Source organism: Aquarana catesbeiana, linkage group LG13 (assembly GCF_042186555.1).
Source record: "Aquarana catesbeiana isolate 2022-GZ linkage group LG13, ASM4218655v1, whole genome shotgun sequence".
Classification (NCBI taxonomy): Eukaryota; Metazoa; Chordata; class Amphibia; order Anura; family Ranidae; genus Aquarana; species Aquarana catesbeiana.
Genome location: NC_133336.1, coordinates 1074475 through 1100096, shown reverse-complemented (window position 1 = coordinate 1100096; position 25622 = coordinate 1074475). Strand labels below are relative to the sequence as shown.

At 47.2% G+C, this 25622-nt stretch overlaps 1 protein-coding gene across 1 annotated transcript in view; it reads right to left on the bottom strand.

Moving 5' to 3' along the window:
• Positions 1-25622, bottom strand: part of WDR25 (WD repeat domain 25) — a gene marked incomplete at its 5' end in the record, with an annotated part of 48160 nt that extends 22538 nt beyond the window's left edge. Inside the window, 2 exon segments of the mRNA XM_073609953.1 lie at positions 19825-19955; positions 25531-25622. Coding sequence (XP_073466054.1) covers positions 19825-19955; positions 25531-25622 — 223 coding nt within the window.

Here is a 25622-nt window from a genome sequence, read left to right as displayed (position 1 = left end):
AGAAGCTCTTCCCACCGGATGTGGTCTGCTCTGTATTCCCCGGGATCTCCCCGGAAGAAATGTGACGTCATCAGCATCCAGCATAAAGGGAGGAGACAATGCACACCACCGGCTCAACGGGTGGAGAGGAATGCCTGAAACTCCTCCTAAGCCACGCCCCTCATGCATATAGCCCCACCCACCAGGACTTAGTCATAGAGAGAAAGGAGTGGGGAAATAATTCTATTTATCAGCCACAGATGAGACAGAAGACCGATTGTGAAAACAACACACGGAGATATGGCTGACAAAGCCAAAGAGATAGTGTGATGGACTCCGGACACCCACCAAGAAGCTGCTTCCCAAGTTCTGGAACACGAGACCTGCAAGTCTGGCTATAGTTACCCCAAGAACCAGGCAATACCAGTTTTGGAGTAAACTAGAATAATTTGGACAAGAACACAGGCTTTTATACACTTGAGAAGGAGGTTCCCCCTCCTGATCACATCACCCTAACAATAAAAACTGTAACCAGAAACATAAATTATCATGAGCTAATTAACTATTCATTTAACCAGCCTATGATTAACTCCGAGTGACTCCGAGGTTTGACCTTCCAGGTCAGACTTGCTGTCTTCTAGCTCAGAAGACACAATACACATCATCAGAAGTATAAACACAGAACTCCTTCACAAATGCTTGGAGCTCCCTCAAATGCCAGAGCCCATTGTTGGTAGGTAAGAGGCTAGCATTCAGTCCCCTCCAAAAGCCTCTGTCCCGGGTGAGCCTATCACAGATAGCTCCTCCCACAATGATGTCATCAGATGGGCAGGTCAGTCCTGGAATGATTCCTTTTTAGAAGTGGGACAGGAGCCCTTTTCTTAGAGCCGGTCTGAGTGACAACTTTCAGGGACTTTAGACATTCCTAGGACAAACATAGATCTATATTCAGACCAATAGAAACAGTCCCCTCCCCCCCAAAATGGGCGGACTCAATGGATCGCAGAGTCTTTTCTGCCATCACTCTTCTATATCATGCCCTGTACACACGACCGGTTTTGCCGTCGGAATAAATTCCGAAGGTTTCTCTGACGGAATTCCATTCAAGCGGTCTTGCCTACACACAGTCAAACCAAAGTTGGACCAAAATCTGACCGTCCAGAACGCGGTGACGTACAACACGCACAACGGGACTAGAGAAAGGACGTTCAATAGCGAGTAGCCAATCGCTTCCGTCTCGTACTTGCTTCAGAACATGCATCGTTTTTGGTCCGTCAGAACAGCATACAGACGATCGGTTTTCCCGATAGGAATTTGTTCCGTCAGAAATATTTAGAACATGTTCCATTTCTAGGTCCATCAGAATTTTCAAAAAAAAAAAAAGTCAGATGAGGAATACACACGATCGGAATAGACGATGGAAAGCTTCCGTCGGACTTTTTCTGTCAGACATTCCGCTCGTGTGTACGCGGCTTTACAAATGTATCATCTGCTGGATAACACTGAGTGTCAGTAAAGTGTCAGTAAAGTGCACCTGTCATCTTACAATTACTGGAAGGAAGGAGAGTGGAGAAGGTGGGGCGGTCCTTTTACTCCACTATGAGGAATTCTGGTGGATCCAACCCCCTTCCTTTACCGGCCCCTTTACAACCGCACTTACAGGGGACCTAGCAAAAGAGACATTTCATTTATGGTAACTGAAGCATGCTCAGTACTAAGTCACCGTGACCCCCCCAGGTATTCTCTCCCACAGACATCACAGGACTCCCCCTGACAATGCCTTCATCTTCTTTTCTCTCAAGAAGGAGGGCGCCATCTTTGTTCGGGGATCACCAGGGGTCGCCTGCTTCCTGGCGTCATAACTTCAGACCCAAATACTCATTTTGGGTCATCCCAGCCGTAAAGCAAGGATAAAGATGACAGTCCTGGACCTCACCCTGAAGACAAGTCTTTCAACTCGACCGGTTCCCTCAAAAAGATTGGCTATAAGAGTGAGATTGGAGGAGAACACTCAGAGGAGAAGTGTGAGGAGCTGTCACAGAGGCAATCATCTGCAGGGTGGTTACCACGGTAACAAAAGATTGACTGAAACTCAGCAGAACGACTAAGGCGTCAACTTTTCTCACTCCACATTGAGGGAAATGAAAACAAAGGCTGAATCTCTACCTGGAGGAAGAACAGACCAATCCCTTCCGCTGTCATTAGATTCCATTCACACCATCGCATTGCAGGAACATGCACAGAATTCTGAGTGGGGCCCCATCACACCTTCCCGTCAGGCCTGCAGTATAGTGCGGTACAAGGGGACACACCAACGTATGTTGAAAAAGTGCTGAGTGCTGGATTCTAAGCTTGATGAGGGGGTCAGAATAAATTAAACAGTGGATAAAGCGTGGCAGCTCTCTACCCCCTGGTGGAATCCCAGCGGGGTCCCTGGATCAGTCAGCTTATAGTGATAGAAAACCAACACGTTCCGGCGGGTATGTACAAACCTCCCTTCATCAGGGCTTAGATTTATTGTGCAGGAAGAATCTAGACGGGGCGAGGTGAGGAGTTACTCCTGGATTTACATTCTTCTTGAGCTGCGGTTAGAAGCTCACTCACTTAAGTTGTCTAATGGATACTTCTCACCACAACCCAGAAAGAAATGAAATCCCAGATCATCCCCTATCCAGATCCCACTCAGATGATAAATCCAGTCCTGGTGAAGAGAGGTTTGTGCTTAACCAACACGATGCTCTCAGTTCTTCATGGTCCCTTTTAGGACGACAAAAGCAAATTTCTGTCTGGACCGATCCCTACAACTTGACGTCCTTATCCTTTCCCTCCATAAAAACCTGACAGGGGTTCTAACACTTTCCTATTCTATCCAGAACTAAAAAGAAATGGATTTACATAAACTGTCATGAGAAAAGGGATCTCACCAACTAACAAGAGAGCTCAGAAGATGGGACCAGACCCAACCGCCAGAGAACTCGTCAAGATCTGGTTCTATATTCAGTTTCTTAATGTCTCATTTTTCTTTAATCTCCACCTATCCAGATTGTTCATGAAATTGTCAGTTGAATTGCACAGAATAGGGTCAGGTTCACTTTACAAAACACCACCACTTTCTCAATGTTAAGAATCTCAAGTCCAAGCAATACTCTGGAATGGTGCAAGTGGTTAAAAAAAAAAAAAAAGAAAAAAAAGTTTGTTACCAAAAAATTATATAAATTCATACAAAAAGGTCCTTTTCAGGAACAAAAAAATTGGAGATTTTCTACAGTAATTACATTATGAATTTTGATGCAAACAATCCCTACAGTTGTCCCTGAAGACAGAGAGACCATTGTATCAATAGAAGGTGAAGGGCTTTCCTTTGGAGAACTTTCAAAGAAAAAAAAAAAAAGGTGTCAGTGAGTTCAGTTCCCTAAACCATCACACAACACCTGAAAACTGGAGGAGACGCTAATAGGAACTAGTCCTCCAGACCCAAAACCTCAACAGCCTCACAGGACAACAGGTCCTTCAGACCCAACACTAAAACAGCCTGCCAAGACAACAGGTCCTTCAGACCCAACACAACAGCCTCCCAGGGCAACAGGTCCTTAAGACCCAACACCACAACAACCTCACTGTACAACAGGTCCTTCAGGCCCAACCCCACAACAACCCCACAGGACAACAGGTCCTTCAGACCCAACACCACAACAGCCTCCCAGGGCAACAGGTCCTTCAGACCCAACACCACAACAACCTCACTGTACAACAGGTCCTTCAGACCCAACAGCACAACAATCCAACAGGGCAACAGATCCTTCAGACCCAAAACCTCAACAGAATCACAGGGCAACAGGTCCTTCAGACCCAACACTAAAACAGCCTCCCGGGACAACAGGTCCTTCCGACCCAACACCACAACAGCCTGCTAGGGCAACAGGTCCTTCAGGCTCAACACCACAACAGCCTCACAGGACAACAGGTCCTTTAAACCCAGCTCCACAACAGCCAAACAAGACAAAAGGTCCTTAAGACCCAACTCCACAATAGCCTCCCAGGGCAACAGGTTCCTTAAGACCCAACTACACAACAGCCTCAAAGCACAACAGGTCCTTCAGACCCAAAACTAAAACAGCCTCCCAGGACAACAGGTCCTTCCGACCCAACACCACAACATCCTGCCAGGGCAACAGGTCCTTTAGACCCAACTCCACAATAGCCTCCCAGGGCAACAGGTTCCTTAAGACCCAACTACACAACAGCCTCAAAGCACAACAGGTCCTTTAGACCCAACAACACAACAACCTCACTGGACAACAGGTCCTAAAGACCCAACTCCACAACAGACTCTGAGGACAATAGGTCTTTTAGACCAACTCCACAACAGCCTTACAGGACAACAGATTCTTCAGACCCAACTCTAGAACAACCTTAGAGGACATAATCTCCAAGAAACAGTGTAATGCCCCGTACACACGGTCGGATTTTCCGACGGAAAATGTGTGATAGGACCTTGTTGTCGGAAATTCCGACCGTGTGTAGGCTCCATCACACATTTTCCATCGGATTTTCCGACACACAAAGTTTGAGAGCAGGATATAAAATTTTCCGACAACAAAATCCGTTGTTGGAAATTCCGATCGTGTGTACACAAATCCGACGGACAAAGTGCCACGCATGCTCAGAATAAATAAAGAGATGAAAGCTATTGGCTACTGCCCCGTTTATAGTCCCGACGTACGTGTTTTACGTCACCGCGTTCAGAGCGATCGGATTTTCCGACAACTTTGTGTGACCGTGTGTATGCAAGACAAGTTTGAGCCAACATCCGTCGGAAAAAATCCATGGATTTTGTTGTCGGAATGTCCGATCAATGTCCGATCAATGTCCAATCAATGTCCGACCATGTGTACGGGGCATAACAGTGGTTGAAGTAAGCAAGTCTCACTATTATCTTTGAAGAGAATGCTTCAAGCTGTAGCTTGAGGTTGAGGTTGAGTGGGCGTAAGAGGTTTGCCTGGGCTAGGAATTACTGCCAGTGGACTACTAAAGACTAGAAGTACGTTTAATGGACCAATTAAAAATGTAATATCTCTGGTTCATCACACAGGGTTTGTGTCTCAAGCCGGCGAAAGGATGGATCCTAAGTGTGACGCCATCTGTAAACATTGTGGGAAAAATCATGATGGTCTGGGCCTCTTTTGTTGGATCCAGTGCTGGCGACTTGTACAGAGTGACCGACACCCTGACCCTATAAAGTCTACCACTGCATTTTGAAGCGCTATGCAATACCTCTATCCTATGCCTAATTGGTCTGGAGTTCCTCCTACAGCAAGACGATAATCCTAAACCTACCTTTGGGTTATATCATACCTCCAGACATAAATCCCACAAAGCTGGTGTGGGAGGAAATGGATAAAAGAATGAGAGCAAAGAAGCCTGCAAGTGAAACTAATTTGTGGAAACTTCTACAACAGAGGGGCGGAGCCTAGCGACTTCATTGTGTAAAACCAGAAGCGATTGGAAGAAGTTTTTTCTAATGAGGCGATATTGATTCCCAGGCCTTAAGGGGGCAATGCTTTGATATTTTGAGGTGAAAATACTGCTGTGTACCTGGTATAGAGCACACAAGTTATGCGAGTGAAACTGTTGTATTATTTTAAAGGAGAAGTATTGAATCTTTTTTGATTGGACTTCTCCTTTGGATCACAGGAGAGCAGTTCCTGCTAAAGCCTGCTGTCAGAAGACGTCACAGAGACGATCTATGCTCTGAAAAAATATCAACCAAATGGTCAGGATCCACCCAGAAGCCTGGACCAGCGACTGGCTCCGCCTCTTAGTGATCAGCCGAGAGCCTGAGCTAGCCCCTCCCACCAACTTCACAGCCCAGCACTCCCGTGAGTGCTGGAGGGGAGAGCAGAGAGCCGGTGACTGACAGTCCTGGCTCTCTGCTTGCTGAAGGCTGAGAACTGAGCAATCAGCAGTCCTTGATTGTTCATTTCTCAGAATTAGGGGTGGAACTGATGGGGACAGATGCAGCACCCACCTACATAGTTACATAGTAGGTGAGATTTAAAAAAGACACAAGTCTATCAAGTCCATATGATTATATGTCAGTTTTACATTGTATATCCCTGTATGTTGCGGTCGTTCAGGTGATTATCTAATAGTTTCTTGAAACGATCGATGCTCCCCGCTGAGACCACCGCCTGTGGAAGGGAATTCCACATCCTTGCCGCTCTTACAGTAAAGAACCCTCTACGTAGTTTAAGGTTAAACCTCTTTTCTTCTAATTATAATGAGTGACCACGAGTCTTATTAAACTCTCTTCTGCGAAAAAGTTTTATCCCTATTGTGGGGTCACCAGTCCGGTATTTATATATTGTGGGGTCACCAGTCCGGTATTTGTATATTGTGGGGTCACCAGTCCGGTATTTGTATATTGTGGGGTCACCAGTCCAGTATTTATATATTGTGGGGTCACCAGTCCGGTATTTATATATTGTGGGGTCACCAGTCCGGTATTTATATATTGTGGGGTCACCAGTCCGGTATTTATATATTGTGGGGTCATCAGTCAGGTATTTATATATTGTGGGGTCACCAGTCCGGTATTTATATATTGTGGGGTCACCAGTCCTGTATTTATATATTGTGGGGTCATCAGTCAGGTATTTATATATTGTGGGGTCACCAGTCCGGTATTTATATATTGTGGGGTCACCAGTCCGGTATTTATATATTGTGGGGTCACCAGTCCGGTATTTATATATTGTGGGGTCACCAGTCTGGTATTTGTATATTGTGGGGTCACCAGTCCGGTATTTGTATATTGTGGGGTCACCAGTCCGGTATTTGTATATTGTGGGGTCACCAGTCCGGTATTTATACAATGAAATCATATCCCCTCTCAAGCGTCTCTTCTCCAGAGAGAATAAGTTCAGAGCTCACAACCTTTCCTCATAACTAAGATCCTCCAGACCCTTTATTAGCTTTGTTGCCCTTCTTTGTACTCGCTCCATTTCCAGTACATCCTTCCTGAGGACTGGTGCCCAGAACTGGACAGCATACTCCAGGTGCGGCCGGACCAGAGTCTTGTAGAGCGGGAGAATTATCGTTTTATCTCTGGAGTTGATCCCCTTTTTAATGCCAATATTCTGTTTGCTTTATTAGCAGCAGCTTGGCATTGCATGTCATTGCTGAGCCTATCATCTACTAGGACCCCCAGGTCCTTTTCCATCGTAGATTCCCCCAGAGGTTCTCCCCCCAGTCTATAGATTGCATTCAGATTTTTACCACCCAAATCCATTATTTTACATTTTTCTACATTGAACCTCATTTGCCATGTAGTCGCCCCTCCCCCATTCATTTGTTCAGATCTTCTTGCAAGATTTCCACATCCTGCGGAGAAGTTATTGCCCTGCTTAGCTTAGTATCGTCTGCAAATACAGAGATTGAACTGTTTATCCCATCCTCCAGATCGTTTATGAACAAATTAAATAGGATTGGTCCCAGCACAGAACCCTGGGGGACCCCACTACCCACCCCTGACCATTCTGAGTACTCCCCATTTATCACCACCCTCTGAACACGCCCTTGTAGCCAGTTTTCAATCCATGTACTCACCCTATGGTCCATGCCAACGCACCTTATTTTGTACAGTAAACGTTTATGGGGAACTGTGTCAAATGCTTTAGTAAAATCCAGATACACCACGTCTACGGGCCTTCCTTTATCTAGATGGCAACTCACCTCCTCATAGAAGGTTAATAGATTGGTTTGGCAAGAACGATTCTTCATGAATCCATGCTGATTACTGCTAATGATATCATTCTTATTACTAAAATCTTGTATATATAGTCCTTTATCATCCCCTCCAAGAGTTTACATACTATTGATGTTAGGCTAACTGGTCTGTAATTCCCAGGGGTGTATTTTGGGCCCTTTTTCAAATATTGGTGCTACATTGGCTTGACAAGTACCCTCGGGTGCAAGCCATCTGGTCCCGGTGATTTATTAATGTTAAGTTTCTCAAGTCTAATTTTAATTCTGTCCTCTGTTAACCATGGAGGTGCTTCCTGTGTTGTGTCCTGAGGATAAACACTGCAGTTTTGGTTACTGAAGCCCCCCGATTCACTCGTGAAGACTGAGGAGAAGAATAAATTCAATACCTTCGCCATCTCCGCATCCTTTGTAACCAGACTCCCTTCGAATCTGGTGAGTATCTAGGTCAGTATCTTTTTTTATTTTACTTAAACTCAAATTTCTCTTTTAATAAAGTGTCATTCTTAGAAATGGTAAAGCACAATGATGGCTTTTTAATCCTTTTTTGAGCTGAGGAGCTTACCAGGGGAGCAAGGAGTTCTATTGCTGTAACTAATAAGAAGATCTGGAGAGAAAAGAGAGAGATTGATGATATATCCAGGAGATATCCTGAGGAGATGGTTGGAATCCATGAAAGGGGAAAGCACATGGTGACCTATTTATTTATTAGGTCAATTCGTTGAGGTGAGCGCACATCGAGTGAAAGGTGAAGGTGGTGGCAACTCACGTGGGAATTAATATATGAGAGTAATCACAAGAACACGAAGGAGACACCATTCCTGAAAGGACTTATGAAGGTGTATAAGATCACATACATGTACGCCTGGAGCAACGAGACCCCTGTGGTGCCACATCCGTAATGTATACCAAACTTCCACCAAGAAGAAGAAACATCGGACCTTACCAACACATGTACTGTATTTATATCAGATAATCCATGTGTGTCCCGGTAAAGTCCGAGGTGTTATCTGAGGTATTATCTGCAATCCTCACTCTAAATTGTGAGAACCTCCACAGGAGGAGCACATTTATAACAATGGATAGATAGAGGGCAGGTGAGCCTGGAGGGAGACCACCCCACCCCCCACCCCCCGTCCTTCACCACTTCTGGACCAGGCCTATTTCTGACACTTTTTGTTTGCAAGTAAAAATCTGTATCTTTCGCTAGAAAATTACTCAGAACCCCCAAACATTATGTATCTTATTTTTTAGCAAAGACTCTGGAGAATAAAATGGCGGTCGTTGCAATATTTTATGTCATACGGTATTTGCACAGAAGTCTTTCAAACGCAATTTTTTTGGAAAAAATTCACTTCACTGATTTAAAAAAAAAAATACTAAACATTAAAGTTAGCCCAATTTTTTGTATATCATGAAAGATGGTGTTATGCCGAGTAAATAGATACCTAACATGTCACACTTTAAAATTGCGCACACTCCTGGAATGGCGACAAACTACAGTACCTAAAAATCTCCATAGGTGACGCTTTAAAAAACTTTAACAGGGGGGCGTGGCTGGCCATGGCGGAGTTCGGACGCTGATTCCAGAGCTCCCGACACACGGAGCTATCCCCGCGGCCGTTTCACTAGATGTGACAGTCACCCGACTGATGCCCAGAAGGAGGAGGACCCAGAGCGTCCCGCGACCCCGAACATCGGCGGTAATCACCCGCTACTTTGGTTCCCGGGACCCAGAAACACCAGGCCTCGTGGAGTCGGCCGCAGCCAACATGGCGCCGGCGCCTCCGACCACAAGCCGCGCAGTGACGAACAGACCATCCCCACGATCAAGCCTCACTGCTTCACCGGAGGCGCCCACAGATGAGGTGAGAGACTGTTCTCCGATCCCCTCACCATGCCTAAGCCTGTCTCCCTCACATGCCGCTACTGAAGACAGACACGGCACTGAAGAGCTACTCCCTTTAGAAGCCCTGAAGCAGATTCAACACAGCTTAGCCACTCTCCCCACTAGACAGGAGCTAGATCACTGGGCTCAACGGATTGAATCCTCCCTCAAGAGAGAGGTGGAGGATCTCCGAACACAGGTCACCCACACTGATAATAGGGTCACTGCTATTGCCTCAGAACAAGCTCTACAGGAGACCCGCATCACTGCTTTGGAATCCATAGTGTCCCACCATAGATCCCAACTCCTCCAAGTCCGACTAAGGTCAGAAGATTTCGAGAACAGGAGCAGGAGGAATAACATTAGGATCAGGGGTTTACCGGAAGCCACGGCCCCCGGGGACCTTGCTGTGACTATTACATCCATTTTTAACTCCTACCTTGATAGAGCCCCAACCACAGAGATTGAGTTGGACAGAGTACACAGAGTGTCTCCAGGCATGACCCCTGCTAGCGGACGCCCAAGGGATGTTTTGTGTCGCGTCCATTACTATAAAGAGAAAGACCTGATCCTCCGGAAGGCTTGGCACAGGGGTCCTATTGACTTTGATGGAGCCTCCATACAACTCCTGCCAGATCTGTCCCGTGCTACCCTAGGGATGCGCAGGGCAGTTAGACCCCTCCTAAATGTTATACGCGAATCTGGAGCTACATATACCTGGGGCTTCCCATTTTATGTGCAAGTGAAGAAGGAAAATCGCCAATTTACTCTGAGGTCACCGGACCAACTCCCTGAACTCTTTCTGTTCTTGGGGTCTGACCCGATCCCCGTACCCAATTGGTTGGATGTCCTCCTTGATGATCCAGTTCCACAGATATCCAATCCCCTGCCCCAAAGGCGCAGAAGGTCTCGCTCCAGAGGTGCGGTCTCAGGTCAGGCTCACATCCACCCTTCTGATCCGGAGCTGTGACAACCATCAAGTGCCCTGTGAACTTCCAAAGATGACATTACACGGTTATACCTATAGCCAATAACCCTCGGTTATGAACCTTTGCTCCCGCTGGATACATCATGGTTAACTTTAACCTTACCGGTCCAGGTCACCCAAAGTTCCAGAGTTATATATCTACGCGGAGGGATGGGCGAGCTCTGATCGACATTCAGTCGATATGGGGCGGCTTTGTACTTTGTCCCCAGCTCATCCTCTTCCGGGTTTCTCTGCCAACGGGATGGCATATAAGGACTGGTCCCTTTCACCCCAGTTCCCATGGTTGGGTGGCCCGATGAGGGAGGTTTTGGGGGCATTTCATTTCATAACATATTAAGGCTACAAATACATTAAGCTGTTTTCTGCTGTATTTTTTTTTTTTTCTAGCTCCGTTCTTCTATAAGTTACCTTGCCACGAGCGGCCACTACACTGCTCCCTGCACCTTATACGACAACCGCAAACCCAATCCCACTCAAACGGTTGGTATTTGGGTCCCGGAGATCCGGTTGGTCACTAAACAACTGTGCATTCAGTTTCTTTTATATTCCTCATTTTTATACTTGCGGGGAGTGGTTTAGTGGATAGCTTCAGGCCCTGGCCAGGTTGATATGTTTAAGGTCCCCGTGACTTACTGTCATTTCACCTTGGCCCGGGAGGCCCATGTGTGTAATCGGGTCCGCCACGGTCAACACTTCCCCCACATAGGCCCGTTCTCCACCTGCGTTTTTAGGTGGAGACCATATATTAGTCTTGTGTTTACCAGATCTTTCTGGTATAAGTGTTTATATCGTTGTGAATTTGTGCTACCACCCTTGAGGGAGTGATCCTGACAGGTGGTTTACTTTTCTACCTTTCTTTCTCTCTTCCTCTATTTCTTTCTCTTTCTCCCTTTCCTTCCCCTTCCCCTCTCTCTTTCTCTCTCCTCCCCCCCCCCCCCCCCCCCCTTTTTTTTTTTTTTTTTTTTTTTTTTTTTTCCAGGGAATACTTCGCTCTTCAACATGCCAAAAGTTACCATGCTCTCCCTGAATGCCCACGGGATGAATATCCCAGAGAAGAGGTCGCAGGTGCTGGGTGAGATTTGGAGAAATCGTGCCCACGTAGCCTTCCTCCAGGAGACTCATTTTAAGGCCTCAAAACCCCCAAAATTTGGGAACTTCAGGTACCCTTTTGTTTACCACGGCTGCTCCCCAGACTCTAAATCTCGGGGGGTAAGTGTTCTTATCTCTAAAAATGTGGCTTGGTCGATGTCAGCTGTCTTCAGTGACAATCTGGGACGCTACATCTTTGTGAAGGGTTCAATCTATGGGCAGGTTGTTACATTAGCCAACATCTACGCCCCCAACATAGGTCAGGTGGGCTTTATTGAGGACTGCTTGGACAAACTGACTGACTTTGCAGAGGGACAGGTGATTTTGGGAGGAGACCTAAACGTAGCCTTGGACCCCCTGTTGGACACCTCCACGGGTTCCTCGCATCTGTCGTATGCGGCCCTTCGTCGGATTAAGAAAGCCTTGACAGCTGTACACTTGGTGGACGCGTGGAGGATCACACACAGTGACACTAGGGATTATACCTTTTTTTCGTCTCCCCATAACTCTTACTCGAGACTGGATTACTTTCTAATACACCAATCGGCCCTTCCTTTAGTGTCCTCCAGCAGTATAGGGGTGAGATCCATTTCGGATCACGCACCAATTCTACTGACACTCATGTTGGGAGGGGGACGGCCACATCAACCAGGGTCATGGCGGTTAAATGAGAGTTTGATCCAGCAGCCTCCAAATGCAAAAATGGTGGAGGAGGAGATTAAAGCTTATTTTGCAACCAATGCAGCTTCGGTGTCCTCGCCTTGCTTGTTATGGGAGGCACACAAATGTGTAGTCAGGGGAGTACTTATAAAATTGGGAGCTAAAGTCAAGAAAGACAGTCAGAGGGAGGTGGACTCTCTCTTGGAGCGCATTGGGGTCCTGGAAAAGCAACATAAACTATCTCTAGCCCGAGACGTTGCCGTAGATCTACAGAACTTACGTGACTCCCTTAACTCTCTCCTGATGGCTAAAGCAAAAACCAAATTCATGTACTCACGGAGACTATTTTATGAATTTGGTGGTAAACCCGGCAGACCCCTAGCCCGTGCATTACGTGAGACCACGACACGTTCCTATATCCCCTCTCTGACGTCTCCGTCGGGCCAAAAAATCTTCAAATCACAAGAGATTGCCAACTGCTTTCGCAGTTATTACGAGAAACTTTACAATTTGACCCCTAAGGCAACAGAGTCTGCGTTGCAGACTCACAACTCGTTAATAGACGAATACCTGCTCACTTCAGGTGTTCCCACGTTGACGTCTCAGGAGAGGGAGGAAATGGAAGGCCATATTACAGAACAAGAAGTGCTCAAAGCCATCAAAGGTATGGAAGCGCGCAAAGCACCGGGACCCGATGGTTTTCCCCTGCTTTATTATCAGACGTTTGCATCGCACTTGGTGCCGCGTTTTGTGCAGGCCTACAATGCGCTCCTGGATGGGACCCCACTCCCTAGGGACTCCTTATTTGCTCACATAGTCCTGATACCTAAAGAGGGTAGAGATGCGACAGACTGTGCAAACTACCGCCCAATATCTTTATTGAATACGGACCTCAAGATATTTACCAAAATATTAGCTAACCGCCTGATCTCCTTTGTCCCCAAATTAATCCATTACGATCAAGTAGGTTTTGTCCCAACTAGGGAAGCCAGGGATGATACGATTAGGGCCTTGAATCTTATCCACTTGACCCGGTCCAGGAAAACTCCAATGTTGCTGATTTCAGCTGACGCGGAGAAAGCCTTCGACCGGGTCAACTGGCTCTTTATGAAACGCACGCTGAAGCACCTTGGCATAGGGCCCCATATGTGTCAATGGATAGAGGCAATCTACTCCCAACCCTCAGCAGCAGTCCGAGCAAACGAAGCAATTTCAGCCCCCTTCCCCTTGAGCAACGGGACAAGACAGGGATGCCCACTGTCGCCTTTAATATTTATATTGGTACTAGAACCCCTGCTAGCTCACATTAGGAATGACCAAAATATAAAGGGCGTTAGCACTGGCAACACACAGCATAAAGTTGCGGCGTACGCCGATGATTTATTATTTTTTGTGACAAGTCCCGTCACTTCAATCCCCAATTTACTACAGGCGCTCAAGACATACTCTGCTCTTTCTAATTATAAAATTAATGTGCACAAATCAGAAGCACTAAATATTAATTTACCCAGGGAGACGCTCAACATTATTCAACAGAATTTCCCCTTCTCATGGGCACACCAAAAAATGAAATATCTGGGTGTTTACCTTACACCCTCGGTGCCAGCAGTCTTCCAAGAGAATTACGTCCCCTGGCTGGCCTCTCTACGTCGAGATCTCCAGCGCTGGCACAAGAATACTTTCTCCTGGTTCGGAAGGAACAGTATTTTAAAGATGGCGGTTATGCCAAAATTATTATATCTCCTCCAAACATTGCCAATAACGGTCCCAAATCACTTCCTTCGCTCTGTCAGAGGAGAATTTTTGAACTTCTTATGGGGCTACAAAGCAAAAAGACTGTCTCATCATATCCTGTCCTTACCAAAAGACCAGGGCGGCTTGGGGTTCCCAGACCCGTTTAAGTATTACCAGGCGGTTCATCTAACTAGAGCCCTAGACTGGGCCAAGCATGCCTCAGAGAAGGAGTGGGTGGGGGTAGAGCAGGCATTGACACCTCTCCCGCTCCCAACCTTGATGTGGCAGACTTCAGCCTTGCCAGTACCCCTGAAATCCCACCCCTTGATTGGGACTACGGTGTCGGTGGTAGCAAAAACGGGATGTGTCACATTGGTCTCCCACACTCCCTCACCTTTGTCACCGGTAATTGGCGCTCAGGAGTTCCCATGTAGTCTATCGGGGAGGAGGTTTAGGGAATTTCTGATAATCAACAGATTTAGGTTTCAAGACTTTCATCATGAGGGTCGTTGGCGTACCATCGAGGAAATACAAGCAATGCTATCGCCACCATTAGGTAGATGGAGAGCAACGCAGATCAGACACTTCCTTACCTCCTCGAAGTTCGTGCCATCCACTAGTTATTCCTCGTCCGATTTTGAGAGGCTCTACCTGGATCCTACTCCCCTCCGTCATCTATTGTCCTTAATGTATGGGATTCTAGTCGACCCTCAGGACGGCTTTATACCTCAATATTTACGGAAATGGGAGGATGACCTGAGTCGAGCCTTCTCGGAGGAAGAGAGAGAACGAATTTTATACTTTGCACACCGCTCCTCAATTGCGAGCAGGTTCCAGGAGGTTGGGTTTAAGATAATGACTCGCTGGTATAGAGTGCCCAAGCTTCTCCACAAAATCTACCCTTCAGTTCCTTCTTCCTGCTGGCGTTGCCAGCACCCTGACGGATCAATACTGCACATTTTTCTGGACATGCCCCCGGGTTCGTCCCTTTTGGGATGACATTAGGCGCATAACTCATAGATTGACAGACATTACATTAGCAGATGATCCGGCTCAATGCCTGCTCCACCTTACTCCGATGTCGAGACGTCGGTATAAGAAGTCCCTCTTAATACACCTTCTAAACGCCGCTAAAATATGCATTCCGCAAAAATGGAAATGCTCAGAACCCCCGTCGATTGGACAGTGGATAGCTGTGGTGAATGAAATTAACCTGATGGAACAATTGACGGCTGCATTACATCGTAAGGAGGAAAAATTCAACAAAACCTGGTATCACTGGCACGATTTCCGATTCTCTCAGGATTACAACACCTTTGTGACCCCCTCAGTAGAGCTACAGTGACGGAGCATGTGGGTTGGGGTTTTTTTTTTTTTTTTTTTCTTGCCAACCCCCTCTCCCTCCCCTTACTGTCCTTCCACCCCTTTCTCTCTTTTAAACATGCCTTACCTTATCGGTTCTTTCCTTGTTCAAGTCTTCTTTCCTGTCTTCAGTTTTCCGTACTGTTATGTCCTCTTTACTACTTGAAAAACTTGTGTGGGTGCACCTGACCTGGGGCGAGCATATTGCCTTTTTAATGTACATCGTAGTACTTTATGGTTATTGTGGGTGAGCTGGCGCTATTTTTGGTGCCAGCAGACGTGTCACCTTCATATAGTATATTGATGCTGTATTTTTGGTCTATATATCGTTCTGCCTTCAATGTACAAACTGTCAATGTTGGTCTTGTTTTGCCCTACCCGGTGTACTCAATAAAAAACTCTTTAAATGAAAAAAAAAAAAAAAAACTTTAACAGTTACCAGTTTAGAGTTACAGAGGAGGTCTGGTGGTAGAATTATTGCTCTCACTCTGACAATTGCGGCGATACCTCACGTGTGTGGTGCGAACACCGTTTACATTTGTGGGCGGGACTTACGTTTGTGTTTTCTTTGGTGCGCGAGAATGTGGGAATATGGGGGGGCGCTTAAAATTTTTAATTTTTTTTCTTATTTATTTACACGGATTCTTTTTAAAAAGAAAAAAAAAAAAAATCTGATCACTTTTATTGCTCTCTTTATCTAAAAGACCCCAAACCCCTCCACTGCACTTAAAAGTATTCAAACTGCAAAAATCTGCGTTATTGAATACTGTGGAATTTTTTTTAAATCGGCGCCATTCGCAGCGGAGTAAACCGGAAGTGATGTTGTGACGTTAGTTCCGGGTGACCACATTGGAGACCCGATTGAAGCCAATTCCGGCTTTGTTCAGGACTCCGGCCAGCTGGCGGACGCACTGGTTGGTCACTCGGGTTTCACGGTGGGAAGGGAGACCTGGGCGGAGCGGCAGAAGGGGGGGGTGGTGTCCCCCCCCCGCTCTTTGTGACAACAGCTGAGCGGCTGTTATCAGAAAGCCGACCGGCAGCTCTAAAAAAACGGTACCGGGGTGAAGCCTGCAGCTGCAGATCATCCCGCTACAACCACTTCCTAAAAACCAGGTGCGGGAAGGCCGCACCGGACACCCAGCACATAGCACAAAGGCAGCAAAGGTGTCCAATACTTCCCCTCACCAGTATTCCAACAGTACGAAGGCCACTTATAGGTGGGGCAGTGGCCATTTGTTTGTACTTTCACTCCTGTGCTTCACGCAGGAAAAAGGTTCCAGCAGCACTTTGAAAATGCAGCGGTTGGGAAAAAAAAATAAAAAAATCGCATGGTGTATACAAATGTGCTGCCTCTATAGACGTGTGACGCACCATTGAGGATGAACGGCAGCACCACGTGTTTTTAAAGAGCAGCGGGTTCCGGCTACAGGTGCAGGAACAGATGTGATTCCATTAGTAGTGTGAATGTCGTGTTCCACGTAATATCCGATTAATAAATAGAATATTAGGAGTGAGATCGCCTCTCATATCTCCAAAGGAGGCGACTTTCACAAGTCAAAAATTTAAATGTAAAAATTTTGTTAAAATGATTCCAAAATTTCATTTTAATCTCCAATTGTTACCTTGTTTTACAATATATTTCACTGAGACAATAAAAGCTGAAAAATGTGAGATAGATTATTATATATATATATATACACACACACATATATACACATACAAACAGCTGTGCTCATAAGTTTACACACCCTAGCAGAATTTATGATTTCTTGACCATTTTTCAGAGAATATAAATGAGAACACTTTTCTCTCACTCATGGTCAGTGTTTGTCTGAAGACATTTATTATCAATCATCTGTATTTACTCTTTTTATATCATAATCACAACAGAAACTACCCAAATGACCCTGATCAAAAGTTTACATACCCCAGGTTCTTAATACCGTGTATTGTCCCCTTTGCCCCCAATGACAGCTTGATGGTATTTGTGGATGAGGCTCTTTATCTTCTCAGATGGTTCCTCTTGGTAAAAGTCCTCCAGTTCCTGGAAATTCTTGGGCTGTCTTGTATGAACGGCACATTTGAGATCTCCCCAGAGGGGCTCAATGATATTGAGGTCAGGAGACTGAGATGGCCACTCCAGAACCTTCACTTTATTCTGCTGTAACCAATGACGGGTCGATCTTGGCCTTATGTTTTGGATCATTGTCATGTTGGAATGTCCAAGTCTGTCCCATGCGCAGCTTCCTGGCTGATGAATGAAATGTTCCTCCAGTATTATGTGATAATATACTGCATTCATCTTGCCATCAATTCTGACCAAATTTCCTGTTCCCTTTGTAGCTCACACATCCCCAAAACATCAGCGATCCACCTCCGTGTTTCACAGTAGGGATGGTGGACCTTTCATCATAGACCTTGTTGTCTCCTCTCCAAATGTAGCGTTTATGGTTGTGGCCAAAAAGATAAATTCTGGTCTCATCACTCTAAATGACTGTGGCAGAAGGTTTGAGGCTCGTCTCTGTGCTGTTTGGCGTATTGTAAGCGGGATACTTTGTGGCATTTGTGTAGTAATGACTTTCTTCTGGAGACTCGACCATGCAGCCCGTCTTTCTTCTGAAGACTCAACCATGCAGCCCATCTTTCTTCTGGTGACTCGACCATGCAGCCCATCTTTCTTCTGGTGACTCGACCATGCAGCCCATCTTTCTTCTGGTGACTCGACCATGCAGCCCATCTTTCTTCTCGAGATTCAACCATGCAGCCCATCTTTCTTCTGGTGACTCGACCATGCAGCCCATCTTTCTTCTGGAGAGTCGACCATGCAGCCCTTCTTTCTTCTGGAGACTCGACCATGCAGCCCATCTTTCTTCTGGTGACTCGACCATGCAGCCCATCTTTCTTCTGGAGAGTCGACCATGCAGCCCTTCTTTCTTCTGGAGACTCGACCATGCAGCCCATCTTTCTTCTCGAGACTCGACCATGCAGCCCATCTTTCTTCTGGAGACTCGACCATGCAGCCCATCTTTCTTCTGGAGACTCGACCATGCAGCCCATCTTTCTTCTGGAGACTCAACCATGCAGCCCATCTTTCTTCTGGAGACTCAACCATGCAGCCCATCTTTCTTCTGGAGACTCGACCATGCAGCCCATCTTTCTTCTGGAGACTCGACCATGCAGCCCATATTTCTTCTGGTGACTCGACCATGCAGCCCATCTTTCTTCTGGTGACTCGACCATGCAGCCCATCTTTCTTCTCGAGACTCGACCATGCAGCCCATCTTTCTTCTGGGGACTCGACCATGCAGCCCATCTTTCTTCTGGAGACTCGACCATGCAGACCATCTTTCTTCTGGAGACTCGACCATGCAGCCCATCTTTCTTCTGGAGACTCGACCATGCAGCCCATATTTCTTCTGGAGACTCGACCATGCAGCCCATATTTCTTCTGGAGACTCGACCATGCAGCCCATATTTCTTCTGGAGACTCGACCATGCAGCCCATATTTCTTCTGGAGACTCGACCATGCAGCCCATATTTCTTCTGGAGACTCGACCATGCAGCCCATCTTTCTTCTGGTGACTCGACCATGCAGCCCATCTTTCTTCTGGAGACTCGACCATGCAGCCCATCTTTCTTCTGGTGACTCGACCATGCAGCCCATCTTTCTTCTGGTGACTCGACCATGCAGCCCATCTTTCTTCTGGAGACTCGACCATGCAGCCCATCTTTCTTCTGGAGACTCGACCATGCAGCCCATCTTTCTTCTGGAGACTCGACCATGCAGCCCATCTTTCTTCTGGAGACTCGAATATGCAGCCCATCTTTCTTCTGGAGACTCGAATATGCAGCCCATCTTTCTTCTGGTGACTCGACCATGCAGCCCATCTTTCTTCTGGAGACTCGACCATGCAGCCCATCTTTCTTCTCGAGACTCAACCATGCAGCCCATCATTCTTCAAGTGCCTCCTTATTGTGCATCTTGAAACAGCCACACCTCATGTTTTCAGAGAGTCCTGGATTTCACATGAAGTTATTTGTCTGGTTTTCTTTGCATCCCAAACAATTTTCCTGGCAGTTGTGGCTGAAATTTTACTTGGTCTACCTGACCGTGGCTTGGTTTCACCAGAACCCCTCATTTTCCACGTCTTGATTAGAGTTTGAACACTGCTGATTGGCATTCTCAATTCCTTGGATATCTTTGTATATCCCTTTCCTGTTTTATACAGTTCAACTACCTTTTCCCGCAGATCCTTTGACAATTCTTTTGTTTCCCCATGACTCAGAATTATATATATATTTCTCCACACAGTATATATACACCAGCCACTGACTGTACATACTCACACGTACACCTACCTTGTTCATCCTGGCATCCCACGCCTTCACGGTCGGTGAGGACCCCCCACATATGAAAAGATTCGGGTCAATTGGATGAAACTTGACTGCGCCAATCTTCCATTCATTGTTTGCACGCAGAAGGTCTTTTCCTAAACAAAGGGAAAACAAATCGTCTGATAAGTTATCAGTAAAAATAGGCAGAAATGACTGATTGCCCCGCCCCTGTAATCACCACATGGGGGGGATGGGACGCGTGTAAATTAGGGGTCCCGTTCTGCGTCCTGCGAAATAATCATCAGAAAATTGTAATTGTTCTCCTTTCTAATACACGACATGAAACATGTGAAAGAACGCATCTTAATTTCCCCACGGAAAATAACATTGAGATATTAAGACGGGGGAGGGGAGGGAGGTGGTTACCATGGGGATGCGGTTTAAGATGTAATTATGTATGGAATTATTATCAACTGTTAGATACAAAATTTTATTAACAAAACCTTTGGCAAAACTCTCTGACAGCTGGGAGAAAAAAAAACACACGTCAGCGCAAACGATCGGCGAGCCCACTGTAATTTTATCAATGTTTCCAGCGCTAATTACAACTTCCATTGGAAGCGACACATTTCATGTCATCCCAATAACTACTTCCCGAGAGTGCGGGAGAAGAACGGGCGTGGCTATGGGATGGATCAGGTGTGACCCCGGTCTGTACAGACACAAGCAGCCCCCTCTGGAACCCGGAATGTAGTTCTGACCCCCCTGGGTTAGATGGACAGGGTGATGGGAGACTCTCCGATCCTCAGATATACCTCCTCCTGACTCTCCGATCCTCAGATATACCCCCTCCTGACTCTCCGATCCTCAGATATACCCCCTCCTGACTCTCCGATCCTCAGATACACCCCCCTCCTGACTCTCCGATCCTCAGATATACCTCCTCCTGACTCTCCGATCCTCAGATATACCTCCTCCTGACTCTCCGATCCTCAGATATACCCCCTCCTGACTCTCCGATCCTCAGATACACCCCCCTCCTGACTCTCCGATCCTCAGATATACCTCCTCCTGACTCTCCGATCCTCAGATATACCCCCCTCCTGACTCTCCGATCCTCAGATATACCCCCCTCCTGACTCTCCGATCCTCAGATATACCTCCTCCTGACTCTCCGATCCTCAGATATACCCCCCTCCTGACTCTCCGATCCTCAGATACACCCCCCTCCTGACTCTCCGATCCTCAGATATACCTCCTCCTGACTCTCCGATCCTCAGATACACCCCCCTCCTGACTCTCCGATCCTCAGATATAACCCCCTCCTGACTCTCCGATCCTCAGATAGAACCCCCTCCTGACTCTCCGATCCTCAGATACACCCCCCTCCTGACTCTCCGATCCTCAGATATAACCCCCTCCTGACTCTCCGATCCTCAGATATAACCCCCTCCTGACTCTCCGATCCTCAGATACACCCCCCTCCTGACTCTCCGATCCTCAGATATACCCCCCTCCTGACTCTCCGATCCTCAGATACACCCCCCTCCTGACTCTCCGATCCTCAGATATACCCCCTCCTGACTCTCCGATCCTCAGATATACCCCCTCCTGACTCTCCGATCCTCAGATACACCCCCCTCCTGACTCTCCGATCCTCAGATATACCCCCCTCCTGACTCTCCGATCCTCAGATACACCTCCCTCCTGACTCTCCGATCCTCAGATATACCCCCCTCCTGACTCTCCGATCCTCAGATACACCCCCCTCCTGACTCTCCGATCCTCAGATATACCCCCCTCCTGACTCTCCGATCCTCAGATACACCCCCCTCCTGACTCTCCGATCCTCAGATATAACCCCCTCCTGACTCTCCGATCCTCAGATACACCCCCCTCCTGACTCTCCGATCCTCAGATACACCCCCCTCCTGACTCTCCGATCCTCAGATACAACCCCCTCCTGACTCTCCGATCCTCAGATATACCCCCCTCCTGACTCTCCGATCCTCAGATACACCCCCCTCCTGACTCTCCGATCCTCAGATATACCCCCTCCTGACTCTCCGATCCTCAGATATACCCCCCTCCTGACTCTCCGATCCTCAGATATACCCCCCTCCTGACTCTCCGATCCTCAGATATACCCCCTCCTGACTCTCCGATCCTCAGATACACCTCCCTCCTGACTCTCCGATCCTCAGATACACCTCCCTCCTGACTCTCCGATCCTCAGATATACCCCCCTCCTGACTCTCCGATCCTCAGATATACCTCCTCCTGACTCTCCGATCCTCACATACACCCCCCTCCTGACTCTCCGATCCTCAGATATACCTCCTCCTGACTCTCCGATCCTCAGATATACCCCCCTCCTGACTCTCCGATCCTCAGATATACCTCCTCCTGACTCTCCGATCCTCAGATATACCTCCTCCTGACTCTCCGATCCTCAGATATACCCCCTCCTGACTCTCCGATCCTCAGATATACCCCCTCCTGACTCTCCGATCCTCAGATATACCCCCCTCCTGACTCTCCGATCCTCAGATATACCCCCTCCTGACTCTCCGATCCTCAGATATACCCCCCTCCTGACTCTCCGATCCTCAGATACACCCCCCTCCTGACTCTCCGATCCTCAGATATACCCCCCTCCTGACTCTCTGATCCTCAGATATACCCCCTCCTGACTCTCCGATCCTCAGATATACCCCCCTCCTGACTCTCCGATCCTCAGATATACCTCCTCCTGACTCTCCGATCCTCAGATATACCCCCCTCCTGACTCTCCGATCCTCAGATATACCTCCTCCTGACTCTCCGATCCTCAGATATACCTCCTCCTGACTCTCCGATCCTCAGATATACCTCCTCCTGACTCTGTGTCACATTTAGGACAGAAACTACAAGGGGACCTGCAGCGCCCTTAAAAGGAGAAGCTCATCTTTTACAAAAATAAATGGTGATGATTTTCAGGTAAAAAAAAAAAAAGTATCTATTATTTGGCATTTAAATTGTTTTCCTCAGGAGCCATCAGAGCATTGTGAATGGGAGGATCGGGGGAACGGTGGATCGCGGAATGGGTGGATTGGGGGGATGGGAGGATCGGGGATCGGGGAATGGGAGAAAGGGGGGGATTGGAAGAATCGGGGAAATGGGTGGATTGCGGAATGGGTGGATTGGGGGGATGGGAGGATCGGGGAATGGGAGGATAGGGGGGGATGGGAGAATCGGGGGAACGGGAGGATCGGGGAAATGGGTGGATCGGGGGAACGGGAGGATCGGGGGAACGGGAGGATCGGGGGAACGGGAGGATCGGGGAATGGGTGGATCGGGGAATGGGTGGATCGGGGGAACGGGAGCATCGGGGAACGGGTGGATCGGGGGAATGGGAGGATCGGGGGAATGGGAGGATCGGAAGGACATTGGGACTTTGAATGAAGCAGTAGACTGGTAGGGATAAAAAAATTAAATGAAACCTGTAGTGTTGCATATGTGTATTGGGTAATGAATATCATGTGTACAGGTAGCGTGTACATAAGCACATAGCATAACCAAATGTTAGTAAGGTAACACATAGCAGTACATGGTTAAGATCAAAGCAACATATAGTGTATAAACATATAAAAGCTGAGCAGCACATAGCAGGTGGTAACCTGAGTAAAACATTGAAAGGTTGTATAAAAATGGTATATTAGATTGGAATCTTATTAGCGCATATAGCTACATCCTTGATGCCCGACGCGTTTCATGTGAAAACACTTCCTCAGGGGCGGATGCTAAAGGGTGAAACAATAGAGTATAGACTAATCAGATGATTGACTTAATATCACCAGAAGAGACAATATATCAATTCTGCGTCCTTACGAATTATACTGAGCTGTGATATGTGTGAGAACTGGGCCAAATGGGGCTGCCCGTCCCGGGAGCGGAGGTGGAAGGAATTCCAGCAGATGACAGACCACAAAAGGTATCATCCCCAGAAAGCAAGTTGCCAATACAATTGTGGACCAAGTATAGTGGATAAGTATATAGGGATAAGTATAGGTTCGTGGTTGTATAAGGGCATCTGTACAGGTATCAGTCGGACCCCTTTCACAATGAAGCGTTTTTCAGGGGATTTAGTGCTAAAAATAGTGCCTGAAAACGCCTCCCCTGCAGTCCCAGTGTGAAGGCCCGAGGGCTTCCACAGGGGGGCGCTGCACTGGCAGAAAGCTAAAAAAAGTCCTGCAAGCAGTATCTTTGGGGCGCTGTATAAACCGCTCCTAAAGCGCCCCGCCCATTGAAATCAAAGGGCAGAGCCACCGAAGCGCCTGCAAAGTATCATGTTCATGATAAGTGCACACACGCCACCTAGGGAATATGCCCCAACAATTGGTTATTCCCTTTGGTAGCTTCTTCGGGTCCTCAACTTCGGGCAAGACCACCGCTCACTCCCCCATAGGAGCTGGGCTCAGCCCAGGGGCTGCTGTGTGAGTGATTGAGGACTGGCTCGGTATGTGATGTTTCTTAGAAAGTATCACATATTAATCGATTTATTATCCATTTATCCTTCTAGTATAACTATGCATTTATCTTCTGATGAGTGGCTGTATGACATGAAACGCGTCGAGTTTCCAACATAGGGTGCCAAGACAAGCTTGCCTTAACTATGAATTTTTAATCTATATGTTTTTATTATTGATGTAAGATTCGATGTGGGTATACTTTGCTAATTATGTCTACATCATTTTTGCTGCATTATTGTATCAGTCATGTTAGCTAAACATTTATTAAATATTTTATTATTACTATTATGTTTAAAACATAGATTTTTCATTAGTATATTATAATATATTATGTTATGAATTATTACATGTCATGGTTTTATGTTCTTTATATTCTACGCCTCATTCAAAGTCTCCTTCTTCCAATATTGGAGTCACGCCTTTCCTAAATTAAATGTAGTGACAGGTCCCGCTTACTTTAATTTTTGACCCTTTGATTGGCCGCCAGCAGGGGTTAAAAGCGCCTCAAAAATGACGGTAAAGTGATAACGCAGCCGCGCTCTCGGTGTGAAGGGCTCTTAGAAAGGTGAAGCAATTGTCATCAAACGACAGGAGTGCTCACCAGCGCCCCCACAGTTCATAGAGAGATACAAGCTGGCAGCCGTGGTGGCAGATGGTATTTGTAGTGATTCCTGTGTGGGCGGAGATCAGATCTCTATGAGGTCATAATGAAGACGTCACTCTCAGTGTGAATTCCTTTATTCCAGATCACTGGGAGACCAGAGGAGTTCATGACTCCATCCAATGGCTGCCAGAGATAGACCTGCTCCAACATGTCAGCACTACGGAGACCTGGGATCTCAGTTGTGGGTGGAGCGGGGTGTATGATGTGATGTCAGGTGTGGGTGGAGCGGGGTGTATGATGTGATCTCAGGTGTGGGTGGAGTGGGGTGTACGGTGTGATCTCAGTTGTGGGTGGAGCGGGGTGTACGGTGTGATCTCAGTTGTGGGTGGAGTGGGGTGTACACTATGATGTCAGTTGTGGGCGGAGTGGGGGGTGTACACTATGATGTCAGTTGTGGGCGGAGCGGGGGGTGTACACTATGATGTCAGTTGTGGGCAGAGCGGGGGGTGTACACTATGATGTCAGTTGTGGGCAGAGCGGGGGGTGTACACTATGATGTCAGTTGTGGGCGGAGCGGGGTGTATCTTCTGGGTGGATTCGGTGAATTGGACTGACCTGTTTCCACGTCAGTTAAATGTAAAGTGGAGTCAAAGCCGCCGGTGAGAATCTTCTGGCCGCAGACAGACCACTGCGCGTCCCGGACCGCC